Genomic DNA, 20,716 nt, shown 5'->3' with positions numbered 1-20,716 from the left:
GGCACAACGGGATGCACAGTGCATAACATGACCATGATGAAATTCTTGGAGAATAATACAAGGACTTGGTTTTGGTTTGTGTTTCTGTCCGTATCCAAGAGCGGTAGCTCCAATGTTATTTTAGCTTCAAGACGGCACATGATTTACGATTATCAATATTCCATGTTTGAAATATCTTTTGCCTCTCTGTCGGATGAATATTCGAGTCGATTGAAAATGGGCGATTAAACCGAAGCAATTCCAATCGATTGGCAGACCGAAACCGAGCGGGTGGAGTAAGTGGATCCCAAAGACGGCCATAATAATTTGTCATTCATAATAGCTGTCATCCGATGTAAGCCTGCAGCAGCGCAGCAGCAGGAACAAAAAAAAAAAACAGATTTTTCTCGTTGCCTTTATTGGCTACGCTTTTGGGGCAAATCCTTCCCATGTCGGTAGCCAGCTGGAGCATGCATACATTCGATTTTGTTCTGTTCACCGTACGGGAGAATGCAAAGCTATGCCGACATAAGTGCTGATGATGCCGGAGCATGTTGCTGTTGTTTCCTTGGCTTACGATGCACAGTATAACCACATCAGCATTGTCACACATGTCCGACTGCCCGACAGAAGAAGCCCCAGAAATCCCCCCAGTGCTGATGACTACAGACTGTGGTCACATTTGTGTGGCAGCGCATCTGTCCGCAGGGGAGAAACTGCTGGCAGCCAGCAAAAAAAAGACATTGTGCCGGAGGAATATAGGCCAAATCCGACGGAAGTGCTGCCGAATGTTTCGGTCTTTCGGGAGTCTGACAGCTGGGTTTGATTAACTTATTCTAGTGTCATGATTTATTTTATGGTTTGCGATGGCTGGGAACATTTGCTTGCATCTGCAGTATGATAGGTTATAAAAAAATCTTTGCTAAACTCTATTTTACTCTACTGAAAGATAGTACGCATAATCTCCGATATAGTGAAAATGAATTCAAGCTGCCTAATGTTGAGAAGACAAAAGCTCTCAGTCCATGATTCAAAAGAAACAAATTCTAAAACCTTATTTTTTAATCGAACTGGAGATTAAATCTTGTTACCCATAAATGCGTGTTTTCATTGGTGATATACTGCCGATGGTGATCCAACCAGAATTGTCCCATCATGCATATGGTTTATGTAGAACATGGAACAACTATGCTTGCTTGGAACGACAGTATAGTTACCGTGCTAATATATAATAGCAGATTGAACAAGTGGAAATAGAACCCGTGTGTACTTGCACTTGCACATAACAAGTACGTTTTGCGTGGAAAGAGTGTGATCAATTATTAACGTTAATTTTTAGATTTATTGAAGAGATTCGGGAAGTGATTTAAACAAAAAAGTTCGGTTTTATCTTATGGTGATTGTCAAGAGACTGGCATAACAGTTCGACTGAAAAGATCTAGACGGCGTCTCTTGCAAATATGTACTTGACTTTACAAAGCACCATCTTTCAATGGATACGAGTCAAAGTTTAATAGCAATCGATTAATTGGTTCGTGAGTAACAGCATTGAGAGTGAAGTGACTTTTATTATTGTGAAAATAACCGGAAAAAACGAATCTCGTGTTCTGATAAAACATTGTTTTTGAATAGAAAAAAAAAATACAGTGCAAACCAGAGCATGGCTTGACAAACGTTATCCGGACTCTTCTCCAGCTATTGCAACTGTGGAATATTGGTTTCATCAATTTCTAACTGGTAGTGTGAGCACAGTTGATGCTGAGCGCAGCGGACGTCCAAACAACAGGCTTAAATAATATTTTTATTTTGTTTTAAGGGAACATTTTTAAAAGTAGGTATATTAGAGTGGCAGCGAAAATTGTCATATCACCGACCATGTACATTTTGTTTATTGACCCAAAAAAATGATCTGTGTAAAATTTGATGTTTTGACCCTCGAAAATTGTTGTTAAAAAATTAGGTTCAAAATGTCTAATAAACATTAAAAAGATGCACCAAACCACATATTAATCATTCTATTGTTTATTAGGCATCTTAAACATAATTTTCTATTACTTACTATACTTTACTTTACTTTGTTGGCTAACGGACGTTCACTGGTCTAGGGCCAAACGAATTAGAGATGGCCGATTGATCCGTTCCGTATTTCTAATTTCGTTGTTCGTGGTTAGAGAAAGACTTCGGCTACATTACCAGGGTCGCGATACCTACATCCTGCTGATGATCTTAGGTATGACTGGCTGGATGCAGCATTCCATAATTCAGCCGCCCGATCCGGGTCAGACGCTGCTGTACGTCGCCCCTATTATGGGGATACAGTCGCATACGAGTCGTATGATACGATCCCCTTCCCAGTCAGCATACGACCATAGTTTCCACCGGTGGTTGGCTACCCGATCTCCGCTAAGGTTACTCGTATCCTGGTCGGCACCTCGTGGAGGTTGGAGTAGGAGTTGGTGGTCAGAGGTGAATGGGGTCTCAAGTTACACGTGTTCAACCATTTGCCAATTCAATAATTTTCTATTAGGAATATTAATTTTCGAGGGTCGAAACACTGGTATTTTAAGCGATCTGAGGCACCCCCAAATAATGTCTGATTAAGCTGAAATTTTTCACAGGTTATTATTTTGGATAAATAAAGAAAATGTACATGGTCGGTTCTTTAAATTATTTTTTTTTCCATATAACGAATTGCCACCCTAAGGTATAAATTGAAAACCACATTTGTTGTTCCTTATTTTCATAAAATCATTGAAATATTGTATTGTAAATTTTGAATCTCTCGTTGTGAATAGTTCTCGAAAGTAATTCTTTTCGTTGGTAAATAATAAGTTAGCGATAAGCGAAAGTTGCGCCAATTAAGTATTAAGCGATTATCGAACTAAATTTTTGTTAGCGGATTAGCGATTGGCGTCATTTGGTTTTCGGTTAGCGTTGCCCACTACTCTTTGTAGAGCATGAACTCGGTGGCAAAAGCCCCATTGCTCACACGGAAGCGTTTTCTATCGATATTGAAGTTTGTCAAGGACTATTTCACAAAAAAGTATTTTTAAATGTTTATTTGTAAAACAGTTGCTTCCTAACTGAATTGAATATGCCTATCGCTTAGAAAATGGATTTTGTAAATTATTATTTAAAAATAAATGACTTTTTTCAAGTTTAAACTATATGTATAGACTGTTAGACTGTTTGATAAATTTTAATAGTTTTTGAGCATTTATATTTAAATTTATTAGCAAGGTGGCGTTCGGAAAATTTTTTACTTCCCGTCTCCAGAATATTTTCGATGCAGAATTTTGTTTTCTATACTCTACTACTTTCTGTAAAAATGAAAACAAAACTAGCCAAATGGTAGGTTAGATTTCAAACGGTAATTACTGTATGACACTATTTTCAACCCAAACAAAATTATTCTTGATTTGTTGCGACAAATAAAAGTACTTTTTTCTATCTCAACAGAATTAGTTTGTAACAACTAATAATAAAGACCAAATGCAATTTAATAATAAATTTTCAGTTTGGGTATTCAATAACTAATTTTTTCGATGAATTTTTTGCAGGTTTTTGCCACCATCAATAGTGTCAATAGTGACTTTTGACCAAAACAATTTCCTGCTGCACCAAATGCTCGTTCCTTTCCAGATCATTCATCACTATTAATAAACTACATATCTCTTACACTTCAGTAAAATCCTTGTGTGAAGTTCCAGTTCGCAGGATGTTCGTTGAAAAAGCGCACTCTACATAGCCGCAGAATTTGCACACACATTTTTTTGACTGAGCACTTTTTTGTCTCTGTAAAACTGAAAAAGTGGAGTAGTGGAAGCTCTGAAAATTCAGTGTAATTTATTCAAATTTTGCAGCTGGACTGCAGTTTTTGAAAGAAGATCCGGCGAACTGGAATTCACGAAAAGATTGCATTTGTGCAAAGAAGGAATGTAGTTCATTAACAGTGATAAATGATTCAGCAGAAGAGCAATCGGAACAGCAAGCTTCAAGTGGTTTTGGTCTAAAATCCGATGAGGAAAAATGATGAGTAAAATGCACTAATAAAAGCTACAAAAAAACCGTAAAAAGCAAAAGAATTCAACGAAATAACTGATGTTTTCGTTAACTACTTGAAGTCATAGTTCAAAGTTATATTGCATTTGACTTTAATGATTGGTTTGCTATTAGAAATCTGGTTCACAGGCACTTCAAACTCTTAAAAATCCGTTGAAAATTTTGAGGCAAAAATTTTTATTAAAATTTGTTGTGATAGAATTTTTTTCAAAAAAAATATTTAGGAACCTGTCTTTTATCAAAAACCGAACTTATGCACCCTCTAAACAGTATTTCCCAATATTGTCACCATAGTAAGGATTGTTTCTGACACCATAAGCCCCAGGTTCCCAGACGTGCAATTTTAACCCAACCTATAGAACACCAACCTTCTGCTTTGATATTCCCCAAACTATTATAAAAAATATGCATAACCTACCCATTCCAACAAGTCAACTATTTTTTATTTTCACGAGCCTAGACTATTTTGATGTTTCGAAAGTGAAACTATTTTGAAAAGTTCCTAGTAAACTCCTTTAATAGACGATCTTTAACGATCTGCTACGAGAATACTGCACGCATAGTAGCTTCCGGTCAAACACATATGAAGTGCTTGATGATTGTCTTCGGTTTGGCACGCAACGAATGAATAACAGCTTCACGTAGCGCAATTCTCCCAAGTAACCAAAAGTTCGGATAAAAGTAGAATTCATAGACTAATCAGCCAATCTAACGATCATGAATAGAATTCTATTCAGCTCAATTTTTAAGTAACTAACCGTACTTTCAAGTTCGCATTTGTTGAATAAACTTCGAGCAGCATGCAAAGCAGCTTCTAAACCGAACTAGAAAGTTCACATTAAGTTCGGTTAGGTCGCTGAACAGTCCGCTATTCAGCTTGAAAAGAAAACTTCAAAATACTTAAAATAAAAATCAATTTACAATTTTCCAATTTTCTCACTCATCATTCATGTTGCTTCAATCCCATGATAATCATTTACTGAAGAAATTTAGATCAGAAGAATAATGGTCTGGCTTCATTTATTATTAAATTTTATAATTTTTTTTGCAACTTTCTACACAAGCTTCGAACTCGAGTCCTCCCTCTTTGAAAGCCTAGATTCATACCACTGCTCCGTTCCCGCTATATGATATCAGCATCGATTTTACTCGATGTGCTGAATTCTCTTCATTACCTACACGTTCATAGCTAGAAACATACCGGGTCTCTCTTTCAGCTTGAAAGTTCAGATGAAGTACAAGCGGAACCTCATGCGAACTAGGAAGTTCAGAAAAGGCTGACACGGAACTTTTTCTGAATTTTCAAGTTCAGAAAAAGTACACGCAGAGCGCAATGGGAACTTAAGTTTGACAGTTCTCTAGTTTGTTTTGATTCTGTTGCAGTTCCTTGGTAATGTAATTGAAAAAGGTTGTGTACGCAATATTTTCCTTCCAAACGTTTATTAAAAATTTATTCAGGTAAGCAGTATACACATAATATGATAAATATTCAAAATCGATAAAAACTTTTTCGGTCAATAGAAATGCTGTGTGCCGCAGTCGAGACGTCCAACGAGAAATGGATTCGGACCTCCAAAACCAGCAACATCATGCAGTGGCCTCACATAAAAACAGGCAAGATTTGGGCAAATTGCTCAGGGATGAAAGAAAGCATCACGCGCAAACAAGTGTCTAATGGGAGTTCATAGCTTACATCCGGTTTATTTTTTCTTTTGCCCTGCAAACTCCTGGGTATCTGAATTCATTATTGATTTCCTGTAAGGTAACAAAAGAAAGTGTTTAGATAGTGACGGCCTTTAAGCACTCTAATATTACCTATTGGAATCATAGCTTTGTTTTCTTTTTGCCATTAATTTAGATAATAAAGTTCCGATGACAATAAAATAACCCATATTTCTTCATTGTTTTTGAACAACTTATTTTTTATCACTAATCCTGAAGCAAACTTCCTTTTCGCCAAAATAGAGTAAAGCATCAGTCAGAACTTAACATGAACTATGAAGTGGAAATGAAGTACGACATAGACTTCTCCTGAACTTTCGTGCTGATTAAAGGTACGGATAAAATGCCAACCGAACTTTAATTTCCGGCGGCTTTGATTTTTCGGGTTTGAGCTTTTGCAATGCATTGAATATTGAGCGCTGCGTGTAGTAATTTTATGCATCACTTCTTTTTTCTGCTTTGTGCTGTGTTTCTGTTGCTCACAGAAAAATGAATACACTTGCTGCTTACACCACATTTGAGCAAAACAATGGTGGTGAATCACATTGTGAATCAAGTGATAATACACTGAAGTACACCGCGGTGCGCACTGCTGAGATAAATTCGAAAATATTCGAAGAACAAACATGTGTGACCGGTGGCTGCTTTCAGTTTCGAGATTTAAAGCAAGCAACGCTTTCCTACCTAGAAGGTTCCCTCATTTATTATATGTAGTAATGGGCAATCCTTGGAAAAAATCGATCCATCTGAATCGATTAATCAAAGCCAATAAAGCCAATTCAGGAAGCAACGAGCTTGAAAAATCGATTCAGCAAAAAAAAAAACGATTTTTGTTTGGCAAAAGTTTATTAATCCCTTTTTTGGCTATATTTATAGAGATTTTGTTTTGTTTGCGTCTTCTGGTTTATCAATCATTTTCAATGAGTTTCCGTACACAACAGGTGATTTATCTAATAACGATACGGCTTTATTAGTTTCTTACCATCTCCTTTTACCACGTGTAGCAATGGGCAAGATCGATCCAATTTCTGCAAAATCGATCTTTTCGAGCCGATGCATTTGAATCGATTTTTTTCTGGCGCGTTTTCTTACTGAATCAATTCTTTTGATGGTAAGATCGATTTTTTTCCCGCCTGAAAAATAAATGTGTGCAAAACGGAATGAAGACAAGTAGTGATTGCATTTATTGTTGCCAACGTAATCTGATCTGAACAATGTGTCAATTTTCTACCGGGATGACCATAATTGAAGAATGGGCTGAAATTCAAAAGACATGAAACCGACAAAAATGCATTTCAAATGTTTTGTTGGCTCAAACAATTGTGTACGTCCAGGGCAACTTTTTTCATAAGTCTGTCACCATCCCCACATAGTTCCAGCATATAATCTTGTCGTTGAGTTGAAGTAGAAAAATCCGCAGCCAAATTAGCGAGGATGAAAAGGACGTTGAAAAAGTGAAATTTTGACCAAATACTCCCGAATTTCGCTTGAGCTGAAATTTTGCATTGCATTGGATATTGAATTAACCATTTTGGATATCAGCCAATATTATTTCATATTTACTACCTCTGAAAGTGCATGAAAAACTGTTGTTCTGATTTAGGTAAAAATGGCATATGCACCAATTTTTTTTATTTGGGTAAAAATGGCATATGCGCCTTTTTTCAGTTATGAGTAGCGGGGTACTCGTTAACTCAAATATTGCAATTGAATGGTGGTGTATATGCCGTGCTGTATTCTATTTAGCATGATGTCGCGCTCGCCATTTTTTTTTTTCAATTTCAATTTCAATTTATTGATTACCTGTTAGTGTAAGGTGAAACCACAGATAAACAGGTAGACAACCTGTAGAGCTCGGTCATTATAATATCAACCATTGTTAGAAACAAAAGGTGTTTATAGAGACGAAAAATTTGTTAGACTTGTACAGAGCAACTTTATTTAAGGATTTGTTATTTTAACTCATACAGTTTCAGTTTTGTTATCAAAAGCGTATGGGAAGATACAAAACCGTATCAAAATTTGGTATTTGTTTTCTCGTGCTGATAGAATTTTGAAATTTTTTAGTTGTGCTCTTCAAATCTGGCTATCATTTGAAAAATTTTCCAGAAACTTCTGCGATCGAAAAGGCAACGGAATAACGGACAGAAGTTAAAAATCAAGACCAAGTTGAGTTGAAGATCATCAATCTTAGTGTAAATTGTTACCACTTGTATTATCATTTAGATCTCAGCAGCTGACCTCATTAGCTTTGTAATTGCTAACAAAGGTGCAATTATTGCCACTGGCAACAATGCCGGCGAAACCTTTTTGTTGTTCTCAACGACAAGGCAAACGAGAAGATTGAAGTTAGCCGGCCATAGAAAACCATTGCTAGCAGCACATGCCGTTGCGTTTCTGCTGTGCTAATTGTAATTAGCAAATAATCCGGCATCCAATCTCTACGTCTAGAGCACCAGCCTTCAGGGTGGTGCAGAGCAAAACAAAACAAAAACAAAAAAAATAGAAGCGCTCCACCGGGGCTTTTACCTTCTCTCTTTACATTCCCTGAAAACCGATTCATCAATAATTACCTCGATTGCACTCGGGCCTCGTACTGCTGGTCCGGTTCGAGACCTCGCAGCAGATAGCTCATGCCTTGGGTGTAGTGATGGGAGTACGGGAAAGCCGGCAGCACCACGTCCCGCCAGTCCGTCTTGGACCACTTGTGGTGCAGATTGTGACCACCGTACGCGTTGTTGTACGAGTAGGCATCGAATGAGGTTATCTTCCGGTCGTACTCTAGCATCTGTTTTTTTTTTCGTATCGGTGTCCCCGGTGAATTCAGATTCCAGATCGTAGCAGCAGGTTCCGGTCAGTATCAACACGATGAACAGCGCACGGGATGCAACGTTCACGGAGACAGACCGGATCCCGGGTCCGTTTCGTGTGTTGAACGCGGATGAAAAAGGCCGCATACATTACCGGGGCCGTAATTGCGCAGGTGGCAATGGTTGGACACGTCCAGATGTGGTGTGGGCAGCATGCGAAAAACGAAGAGACAGAGAGGAGAGATTGAATTAATTTTGCGTTATTATGACAGGTCATGTTTTTCTGGATTAAGGATATTACGATTCACATATCGATGCAGTCTGTGGCTTGGCCAAGGCGAGAACCGAAGGTTGGCAAAAGCCACACACACACGGCTGGCTATGAGCACCATGTATTAGAGGTTCATGTGTATGGATGATGCTAGATAGAGGTTGATTGCGTTGTTTTTTTCCTGTCGAATTAAGATGTCTAATTTGAAGAGCAACGTGATTCCGGGCATGGAATATGAAGCGAATCAAATTTGCTGCCTATATATAGACGCTTGACTGAAATGCTTTTGACATCATCGGCTGAACCCCTTCTCGACTACTCACGGTGCAAATTGCGTCTACGTTGTCATACCTATTATTCGGAATGTGCGCCGTACTTACATTGCCACCCATGTAGGTGTGATGCGATTTTCGGTTGTCCATGTAGACGCCGTCGTGATTCTGCAGCAGGTCTCCGTCCACCAGCCGATAGTACAGCTTGTACTCCTCGATGGGCGAGTGCGAATCAACGATCCAGGAAATGTTGTACCGGTCCTTCCACTGGCTGTTGGGCATCGAGCGGAAGACGGCCGCTTTCGGCTTCCCGGTCAGCGTTACAGTTTTCCGCGTCTTGCCCAGTTGATTGTCCGCTATGCAGCTGTAGTTGCCGAAATCCTGCGGGTGCACCTTGCGGATGATAAGCGTGTGGCGCGCCCCGCGGCTCTCAATCACGTGCCGCTCGGTTTGATCGATCTGCATTGTGTCCTTGTGCCACAGTACCTTCAGCGGAGAAGAAAGCCACACAGAAAGAGAATACGAAAAGTAATTGGCTAAATGCGTACAGGCGTGATTTACGTGTGAGCTATATTTTAATGATCTTTTATATTTGGTCTCATTAAAATGGACTTAAAATTTCGCTTGTTTTGACAAACAACTTGATCAATATGAGCAAAATAATGACAACAAGATATAAAAAGATTCTCATTGAAAGTCCTGCCGGTAGTCGTTAGCGTTCGCAGCAAGTATCGATGTATTCGTCCCTGTTTTCCCCTTTCCCGCTCAGTCAACTAGAAGTTAATGAGGAAAACTACTTACTTCCGGTTGCGATTCGCCATGCACAATGCACACGAGCATAGCCTCCTGGCCCTCGCCGGAGTACACGGTCGGGTTCTCGACGCTTATCTCTGGTGGATCTACAAACGACAGAAATGTGGGATAGAGAGAAGAGAAAAAAACATGTTCAGTACGAAATGAACAACCAATGTTCCATTACGTTCGTTACAGCAATAAGGTGGAGCCAAAAAAAAGTGCAAACTACAGGTGACATTGTTAGGGAAGTTACTTCGGTTCGACAGTCCCACGGAACGGAAGCTTTCTGAAGTGCAATCAATCGCCGTTGCTAAACTTGGGCTCAATTAAGGTTCAAGAAATTGTAATGCAGGTGAACTTTTCCGAATCACTTGCCGTAGGATTGTTAGCGGCAAGTAATACGAACAAAGAACTGGCTGGAAAGTCATCTCCCCTTCCGACTGACCGTATGATTAAATTAATTTTAAACTTTTTCCTCGCTGGTTGGGTTCGTATTTGAACAGGTAGAACAAGATGGAGGACAAAGCAATAGTCGAGTATTTAAACTTCACAGACTGCTGAGTGGATAGCAATTTTCCTCCAACTTAATAACAGTGCAAAAGGACGGACCGGAATCGGAGTCCTGCAGCGTGACTAGCCAACCATACAAATGAGGCTCGATGCAGTGGCAAGTGCTTATTAAGTGCGGAATTGAAAAGTTTCCCGTACCAAAACCGCCAGTCTAAAGCCCAACGCCGCCGGTTGGCTGAACTTTGATCCAGTAGAGCGCATTGCTACCGCATCCAGAAGTTCCGGCCGTGGGATGCATTCGTATCTAAAACTTCGTCGTGATCGTCCGGGAGTAGCGGGAGTTTGCACTTTTATGACTATTATTCGGATACAGCGGCTAGTTTAGTTCAATTATTAGAGGAATTTCCGAAACGAATACTTGACTTTGACTGAAAGTCCGTCCATCTGTCTGTCAGTCAGCTTTCAGGTGAAATTGGTTGGTTCTCGTGGCCTGTAATCGACTTGGTGTTGACGGTATATTTTATTTTGAAATAAGGCAATGACAGAGCAGCCACGAAGCTTATACGATGACAATATTTTATTGATTACTCCACACTCAACGAAGGCGGTGCTCAAACAAAGGCTGCGAGCGTTTCCGAACGGTGACAATGAAATCCATAAATCAACCCTGGGACGAACATGTCACTTCGCGGGTTGCAGGGGCACGTGCACAATTCATTCCACAACTTTAATTCAATTTTCTATCCTACTTTCGCATGCGGTCGGCGGAAAGTCTCCCGTGGTACGGACCTTCATGCTACCACATCGTACACCGGGCCAGACCAGAACATTACGTTGCTTGTTTTGCATTTATGTATTCCTCCGAGCTGAATAAATCATAATAACCAGGTGAAGGTAGGTGTGAGTAAGATTTCCTTACTTATTTTCACTCTCTACCCCCATATAAACGAGGAATTTCAATTTTCGCGACTTCGTTGGATCTGATTTGCACGAAAAAATGACGGCACAACAATAAAAAAGAGGCATAACACCACACAGTAGGATGAATAAATAAATGGCAACCGATCACGAACAGGCCGTAAAAATTACAATTATTTTTTTTTTGGGTTTATTATGAATACCGTCAACAGCAGTTAGCAGTTTCTGGCGAAAGCGAGCGGATGCGAAAAAATAACTTTCCACAAAATCTCCGTCAATAGCCAAGGTAAACAGGCCGGCAGCTGCCACGCGGAAGTGGCTTCATAACTTGGAGCACGCGATTGCTGAAGCACAAAGGCGCGCACGGTAAACAACAGAGCTGGGAAGTCGAATGGAATTCAGTCGGACTATTATAACTCAAGCCGAACCCCCGAACAGGTGAAGTTGTGACGAATGGATTCTGGCAAGTGTAATCCACTCCGAAAGCGGGAACACAATGGCGCCAAAAATTGCCAGAACTCATTTGCGCTGAATTGTTTTTTTTTTCGAGGTTGATGAAAGAGGTTTTCCATTATGGGAGCTTGAATAGGATGTCTGTTTTTTTTTTGCTTCAATATTACTGGATCAATTTGATTTATTTCTACCAATCAACCTGTATATTCCACATTATGAGAATTTCAACTGTCTTTTACTTTGGATTGAACGAAGTTTCATGGATGTATTCGGTTTGAAATTCGGATAGACGAATAAATAAATTCAGTACATCTTCCGCATCGAAACCGGATAATAGTTCTCGTGTGGCTATGCGCTCGAGAATTGTTTTGTAGAGATTATTTTTGAGATCATGATCACAAACCTCTTCACCCTATCGATTGTTTCTCTGATTGATTATCTGAATAAATCCACGAAAGTGCTGTCTTTGAGTTGCTCCAGATGTATCGCTGCCTGACCTCCAGAGAATGAATTACGAAAACAAAATCAGTGAGCTCAGCTCCTCGCTGGGCCGTTTGTAGCTCCAGACGAAGAATCAACAGATGCTTTGACAGCACCACTTTTGATCGTGCTATCACCAGAGAGTACCGCTAGACGTTTCGATTAAGAAATACGCCGCAGCACCGCACAGTGCACAGTGGTTCAATAAGGCAAAAAGAGGAACTTAATTCCATAGCGCCTTTTACCTTCATCCTAGCTTAAACGTGTCTTTGGAGCAATTGTTTGTATGAATGACCCGCATGATCGTAAATTGTCAAAAAATATGAAAAACTTACTATAGAACAAAATAATTTCAAATCGACTGGAAATACGCGAAAATTTAATCGACCGTTTTTGATTTGAATGAAACTTTGCACACGTGTTTGGCTGAGAAAACTGAGCATTTTTCACAGGTGGAGAGATTTTTTACACCCATGAGTTACATTCTAAAAGGGCGTATGCTTTTTGGCATAGGTTTTATTCGAAGCATTGTAGCCCAGAAACCGTTGGTTGTATAGAAAAACTGTCTGAGAATGAGTTGTAGCGAATCAAAAATGCATCATAAAAAAAATATTCACTGTACAAAAAAATATTTTTTTGACTAAAAAAATTAAAAATAAACATAAAATTTCAATTTAAAAAAAAAGAGTTGATTTTTTTTTAATTTTTTTTTTAAAGAAACTTGACGTTAATACGCAACTTTTTAAAAAAAGTTCAGGATGGAGAAATGAAAAATATTTTTTTCATGGTAGATTCAATTTTTTATGAAAATTCTAATTCAAACATTTTTCAAAATATTTGTATTCTGATGATTTTAAAAGATGCAGAGAGTCATTTTGAATCAAAAAGCTCTTGGTAGTAAACGTTCTAAAGGCATTGGTTTTCGAGTTATTTATAATTTAAGCTCGAGAAATCATACTTATTTAGGAAAATACACGTTTTCTTAATTTGTCCATGGTTCTTCAGCAAAAACCATACGTTCTTTGAAATGCTTGATCAAAAATATATAATTCATTTTTTGACAACAAAACGATTGGGCGAACGGTTCTCAAGCAAAGAGTTAAATGTTCTAAGTGATATAAATAAATATAAGAATCAAATATTTATTTTTGAGTTTTATTATTTTAGGAACATATTTTTCTATGACATAGATGATTTATAGAACTAGTTTCACCTTATATTTTATATACATCATAAGTAAATGATTCGTCATCTTTTGAAAACAGCTTCGTTTGCATCTTATTTTCTGAAATCGGAACAAAAGAGTTATACTTTTGTGTGGCAGTTATTATTATAGATTTTTTGAAAATATTGCTCCATTCTGTTACTCCTTGTTCATATTCTTCATATGATACCCAACTAAATGACATTTTTGATGAATTTTTTATTACTTCTCTGATTAGACCAATCATACAATTCTTTTGCGCTTGTAAAGGGATGTTCATGTTCTTTAGCTAAATTTGCATTTTCTGCCATTCATTTTAATATGCCACCAATTGCATCGCATGGGCCTCTACCATGAGAAGTCGCAAAAAATGCCACTCTGCATCGACGTTATATTTTGTTTTGAACTTGCAAAGTTTTTTCTATATTTATATTGTAAGGCAGCTCCATCAGACATTAATATCGCTTTTTTCACTCTATTGTTGTTTTCAAAAAACTCATTAATTTGGCAATAAACACCTGAACCGCAACAGTATCATGATGGAGTACTTCCGATATTATGATGAAGCTGATATTCTTAAGTGTTCCAGATTCTGAATAGTAAACAACGAAGGGATGAATGGTGGCTTGACTATTATTCCAATAACTACACGAATCACAAATTGATAAAGACGTATTAAAATGAGCTTGACTGTTCAATATTTTTAATTTTGCAATAACGTTTTCGTTTAATTTGCGTCAGCTTGATGAGCACCGATGATCAGGAGAGGGTTTACAGCATTAGGGCAGTCGTATTTATATACGAAAACAGATATTATAGGTAACCCAGTAGTTATTGGTTGCGTACTTTACAAACAGTTATTATTAGTAAACAAGCAGGTAGTATTGCACGACAAACATGTTTTTTATAAAACATTTGGCAAGGGAGAACCTGTAGGTAGGCTAAGGTGCAGCGCTTGAATTATTTATCCAATCGTTTTGTTGTCAAAGAATAAATTGTATATTTTTGATCAAGCATTCCAATGAACGTATGGTTTTTGCTGGAGAACCATGGACAAATTAAGAAAAACGTGTATTTTCCTAAATAAGTATAATTTTTCGAGCTTAAATTAGAAATAACTCGAAAACCGATGCCTTTAGAATGTTTACTACCAAGAGCTTTTTGATTCAAAATGACTTTCTACAATGCTTCGAATAAAACCTATGCCAAAAGACATACGCCCTTTTAGAATGTAACTCATGGGTGTAAAAAATCTCTCTATCTGTGAAAAATGCTCAGTTTGCCAAGCCAAACACGTGTGCAAAGTTTCATTCAAATCGAAAATGGTCGATATTCGACCATAGGTCATTTGGCGCGATCTTGCTCTATATTAAAGATAAAAAAAAATAACTTTTTTGTGTTAAGAGATAGAAGAATAGTTTATTCAGCAAAGTTGTAGAAGATTAAAAAATATAAAACTTTGTTGAACAAATGAAAATCCTTTCTTCTTTCGGTACAATGTTATAAAATATATTACATGTAATTTATTTAAAAGTTAGTTTTTTGTACTTAACGTTTGTTAGTTGCATTTTACACGAAAGTGTTGTTCGGAGGAATTATTAGGGCACACCAAAAACACTTTTTTGCCCAAGGTCATATATCTCCAGAACTTTTTCTTACAAAGTTATATCGTATTTTAGCTTATTTTTTCGATAACTTCAAGAACGTATAGGTTAAAAAGGGGCAAGTGGAATCATGATATCAATACTTTTTCTTGAAGTTCAGCTGGAGTACTATAAACTCGTTTAGGTTTCAATTGTCCCAATCTTCCCATATTAGAGTACGGCGAGCATATGTTACAGTAGGTTTTCATATATCCAATATACTAACTTTTTTGGGTTAAGAGATCGAGGAATGGTTTATTCAGCAAAGTTTTAGAACGTGCAAAAATATGAATCTTTGTTGAACAAACAAAATTGCCTTCTTCATTGGGTACAGAGTTACAGAGTATTTTTTGTAAAAATTACTTGAAAGTTATTTTTTTGCACTTAACTGTTGTTAGCTGCATTTTACAAAAAAAGGTTGTTCTAAAGAAGCGTTTGGGCATACAAATCACACGTTTTTGTTGAAGGCCACACATCTCCAGGACTTTTCCTTACAAAGTTATTGCACATTTCAGCTTATTTTTTCGATGACTTCAAGAACTTATTAAACAATGAATAAGGTAGTGCCGCTGAAGTTGAAGGTTCCATAATAAAATTTAACGAATTCATGAATTTGAAAACCAAAACACTGGAATCACACAACGTTATAAATGAAAAGATGCGGAAGGCGACGAATGTTCATTGATTTCTGTTCTCATACAGCAAACTGTGTGCTTTACTTTTGTATGCAAACAAGTGCGAAGCAAAAGCAATCTGCAAACGGGCTATTGGGTACCGGAGTTTGATGGTATGAATTTGCTGCTAGTATTTGACACTTTAATCAGTTTAGCGAATTTCATGATCATAAATTGAAAACGGGCTGAAAGTTTTCATTATTATTTTAAATATTTAGAAAGTGATAAATCAGTTTGACGTAATTAAGATTTCATAAATATTTGTTAACTGGATTCTTTTTTAACACGTATTTTTATAAAAAAATTTAAGTTGATAAATTTTGTGATTTTTGTTCAAACTCATATTTTATCCTTACAGATTGAGTTCGATATCAATAACTTTCATTAATGGGGTCACAAACGTGGCAAACTGCGGCAACTAAACTTTTCAGCTACTTTTCTACAAAAAATCACGTTTAAAAAAAATTGTGTCAGGCCTACTATAACCAAATTTTACAATATCTGATGAAAGCGTTTATTTTGCACAATATTTACAACAAATCTTCCTTTAAACGTCAAAAAATCCAAGCTATCATTGAAGCTACAGAGCGTTTCAAAGTAATGTACTTTTTTTCAAAAAAATGTCAAAAACCCAGTATGCCAAGCTTTGAAAAGTCATAAAAAAAATAGATTTCATGATATGGCGCCCAAATTTTGGTTTTAGACACATGAATTTTATAACAATAATGGAAAAATATTATGAAACATCCCAAGCAGCAAAATTTGTTTCGATAATGAACTTTGTGCATCACAGCAACAAATTCTTATGCGAAATTAAGTTGCAGTTACATCTCAGTTTCATATACAATGACAAATAAAGCGCAGGAGGTGGAGCCAATTGCAACATTTTCGTTGTTTCAACACAAGTTTCAAGAATGAAACCGCAATGTGTATGAACTTACGCATGGAATTTGATAACAACATGGTAAATGCTGCATTGCAAGTTCATGGCTCAGTTTTAAATATTGCTCCCTTATCATGCCAATGCAATGGTCATTACCAGTTTTTAATTTTGCTTCTTCAGTTCATCAGTACCTTAGCGTGATAATGAAATTCAAAGCAATTTATCATACTTCGTTTAGAGACCCACACTTTTTGGACGACTTCTATTCCAAGTACCCAAAAGTTACAACGCAGTAAATAACCCCATCTCAAAAACAAATATAAGGCGAACGATCGAGCAAAAGTTGCTGTTACATGGCTTCAGAACATGACAGCAACTTTGAGAAGTATTTTTGTGTGTTTGTTTTTTGTATCTCGCAAGCATCACGTTGGCAACCTATATGCTCCACCCCCTAGATCCATTCAGTGAAGGTTAGGTTTTCAAATGCCGTTTATACGTTTCAACAACAAATCTAACCTCGCGAATTACGTTGTTGGTGTGAAGATTTTTGAAGCAGCGATGCAACTTTAGTTGTTGCTTGTTTCTTTACAATTTCATCGTAGTAACAAAAAATGTTTCCTAAAACCTCGGAATTTCATTAGTGCAACAAAAGATCACAAATTATTTTTTTATTATGTTTCAATTGTTGCTTGGGGTCTAACGAAAAAAATTTTTTTTGGCTGATGGCTAGCGATTCCCCACTGTGCACCGTGTTCTCGCTTGTGTCGACGAAGACATGGAGTTGTACGTTGCTGTACTCTGTCTAACTGACTTGCCCACCTTCGAAATAGCGAGAAATGCGAAAAGTGCTTCTACTTCGAGTAGCCTGGCGATTCACTGATTCCACTATTCAGTGCACTCTAGGTTGATTTACTAGTTCCAATCGCACTCAATTCGTCACAAGTCCTGGATCAAAAGTCTCCCTTCAGAAGTTTTTAGTTCAGCGAGATTCCTCCAACATCTGCTCTTGCGTCCCACACCAAACGATATTTCTTTTTCTGGCAGTATGGCTACGTGTGCGTATCTCTTCACCAGATAGTCGGAAATCATGTTGTGAACCTTGTCGTATAGTTCAGAATCTTTTTGAATTTACCCTTCACTGCCATTGGACAGCTGTCAGAAAAACTGGGAGCGTCCTCTGTCCATAGATGGCCCTTCTTGGAGCGGTCACCTACTCTCACAGTCGTATCACATACTTAGACATACGTAACACTGGCGATTTTTTTGGTACTCTTTGCCCCACATCACCCGGTACCAACACCAGTATGAACTGCTCGACGAAAATGAACGGAATGAATTTTCTTCATCGCGGCTCTACTCGAGCCCATAACAAAATCCCTTAAGAAACTGTCAAAAAGTTGTTTACAAAATCAATGCAGCATTTTTCGAGTGGGAACGAGACAAATGCAAGGCCTCGCAGGTACACAACCTCCATAAACTACTCAAACAGAGTTTTTTTTACAGAGGGTGGTACTTTCGAGTAATTCATTTTGTACCAACTTTTTGGAAGATTTCTTCCTGAGTGTTACGTATGTCTTATGTATGTGATCGTATTCTCCATAATCTCTCTTGCTTGTCTGTCCTTATCTACTTCAGGCAACAAAGCGGCTGAGACCCCGGGCTCTTCCATAGTGTAATTACTTCTGAGCTCCTGATTTGACTACACACTGCATGAATGGTACCCGACGGTTGCACTGTCCAGTGATTCGGTACCGTTGGACCGTAGGCACTACAGCCAGCATCGATCTATGCGTGACTCGATCGGTGCGTACGGATGAATGTCTTTCAGTCTTGCTGAAAATCGGCTATCAGTAGACCACGTAGATGTGCATACTGCTTTACGATCTCAGACAGAGATAGAGAATGCTGCGGCAGCTTCAAGCTCTTTAAAGTATGCGCACTCATGTCGTTGAATCAATGCGTTGATCCTGGGGCTTAGATGATCAGACCCACTCTCCCTCAATCCTTCTCTATCTATCTATTCTCTGTCTATGTCACTCGCAGTGTTTAGATCACTCCAAGTGTAACGGCACCCCGCGGTTCTCGACAGTTTCCCGGTCCGTCACATTAGCTGACGCATTTTGGAACCCGGAACACCGCATTCTTACCATACGGAAAAAGCAGCCATCAGCTGCCTATAGAAGGGGGGCAAGACTTCCTTACACCTGAAATCAAGTCTTCCGCTTGGCTGAGGTGACGAGAACGGCAAAAAATTCACCCGTTAGCGCAGTTAGAATCAACACCATACTTGATGCGCCGTGGTTCTGTGGTTAGCGATGTCGGTCGGCTTGCTCTCTCACACGGTTGTGATATCGGGTTCGATTCCCGATCAGGTCGAGGATCTTTTCGAGCTGGAAATTTTCTCGACGCAGAACTGGGGCACGGTGTATCGTTGTACTTATCCTACAACATGCAAAATGTGCCAAAAACAATATCGATAACGAATTCTCTCAACTGTTGTATTGATATTGTTGTTTGATGCGCCGATAACTCGTCGCCGCGTGCGCGAGGGTTGAGTATTTCTAAAATCAACGCGATTTCGTGTGGTCCTTCTGACCGCACGTACGGGATCTTTGTGTTTCGCATCGGAAACACCCCGGTGGGGTGTCCGAACGCCCCTCACACAGGTACTCCCAATTTGGTAACTAGCGATATTTCCACCAGTGTGTATGAGGTCCCTCTTCCAGAAAGGCGATCGTGTTTACGACGATATTTCCACACAAATTAGTTGATTTTTTCGTTTGAATTATGAAATTGTTCTCGCATAGCGTTATCTGGACATAAAATCTACCAAAACTAGAAAACGTTGTTAGATATACTATAACAAAAGTTGGAATGATATTGGTTACACTGAAAGCGTTTTGTTTGCCATCCAATGGCGCATTTTGATCCACTTCGAATTCATATAGAAATCGTTCAAATAATTCAAATATTTATTTGATCAAGTAATTTTACGTTGGCTGCTGAATACTAGGATATATGTTCTAAGGCAAAGTCCTCTACAGGTACGTAGCATTGTTATTAAATGGTGTAATGTCTTACGAAAAGACGTAGTGAGGATATTGTTATTGTTGAACTCAAGTCATTGAAAACATCTCCAAAACCAGCAAAAACCAGTTTTCGACATGCGCTTGTAGTACACTTCTATGACTACTTTCATTGTAACTTATTTTCTAACTTGTTTTGTGGATTATTTGGGCAGATCCCCCTGAATGGACGGCACGGTGTCCTTTCCGATGATGGCACATACACGAATCCTTCTTAATCTCATTTCGATCTCCCCTTTTCCGGTCTCTGTTGCTTGAGTTGAAACGACTCTCCAAACCACGTGACCTCGCTTGCACCACTTGTGACCTCGCTTCCTAACGATACGGGACAAGCGCACACAAGGACGGTACTACACCCATTCTTCACCCATTCTTCACCCATTCAACTTATCAACTTCTGGATGACCATTGGGTTCACTGGATGAGCAATCGCGTCGCTGTCAAATGACTTGAAGAAGCACTCCGAAACTGATAAAACAATTTGTCTGCTTTCGGCAGGGTTGAGGAGCGCTTCTGGATGACAGAATAGCATTCGCAAGGGTTCGATGATCCTCGGGACTGCTGTTCGGACGTTTTACGTTTTTCGGGAGTAGTCAGCTTCGAACTGTCTCTAGTGTCTTTCCAATCAAACGGGACTTACTTTTTCACTGCCTTCTTCTGGAGACTCTTCTTCTACTTTTTTTTACTCTCCAGCTCATCTTCTTTCGGCTTTCCGGCCGTCTTCTTCGTTTTTTTCTTCTTCGGTCGCTCTCGCGATTGATTGTTTTCTTCGTATTATCAATTCTATATTGACCGTTTTCCTCAACGAAACCTTTGTATCCTTTCAGTTTTAGCTTGATTAACTTCTTCTCTGTTTCTGTTCGCAGTTTCTTCTGATGAGCTTTCTCTTCGGTGATTTTTTTCTCCATTTTTGACTTTACCAAAGTTCTATATTAATAAATCATATTGGTCAGA

General features: G+C 38.5%; 1 protein-coding gene across 3 annotated transcripts in view; it reads right to left on the bottom strand.

Annotated features, from left to right (window-relative positions):
* LOC129732351 (hemicentin-1-like) overlaps positions 1 to 20,716 on the bottom strand; it is a 417,768-nt gene that overhangs the window by 5,854 nt on the left and 391,198 nt on the right. For 2 of the 3 annotated variants that reach the window (XM_055693168.1, XM_055693167.1), the window contains 3 exons: positions 9,918 to 10,015; positions 9,225 to 9,605; positions 8,337 to 8,551 (listed from right to left, as the gene is read on the bottom strand). In XM_055693168.1, coding sequence (XP_055549143.1) covers positions 8,337 to 8,551; positions 9,225 to 9,605; positions 9,918 to 10,015 — 694 coding nt within the window. The remainder of the gene's footprint in view (positions 1 to 8,336; positions 8,552 to 9,224; positions 9,606 to 9,917; positions 10,016 to 20,716) is intronic. The other variant, XM_055693169.1, reaches the window with a different exon arrangement.

The sequence above is a fragment of the Wyeomyia smithii genome, chromosome 3, assembly GCF_029784165.1.
Source record: "Wyeomyia smithii strain HCP4-BCI-WySm-NY-G18 chromosome 3, ASM2978416v1, whole genome shotgun sequence".
Taxonomy (NCBI): domain Eukaryota; kingdom Metazoa; phylum Arthropoda; class Insecta; order Diptera; family Culicidae; genus Wyeomyia; species Wyeomyia smithii.
Note: the sequence above shows the minus strand (reverse complement) of the source record. Positions and strands in the feature narration are given on the sequence as shown.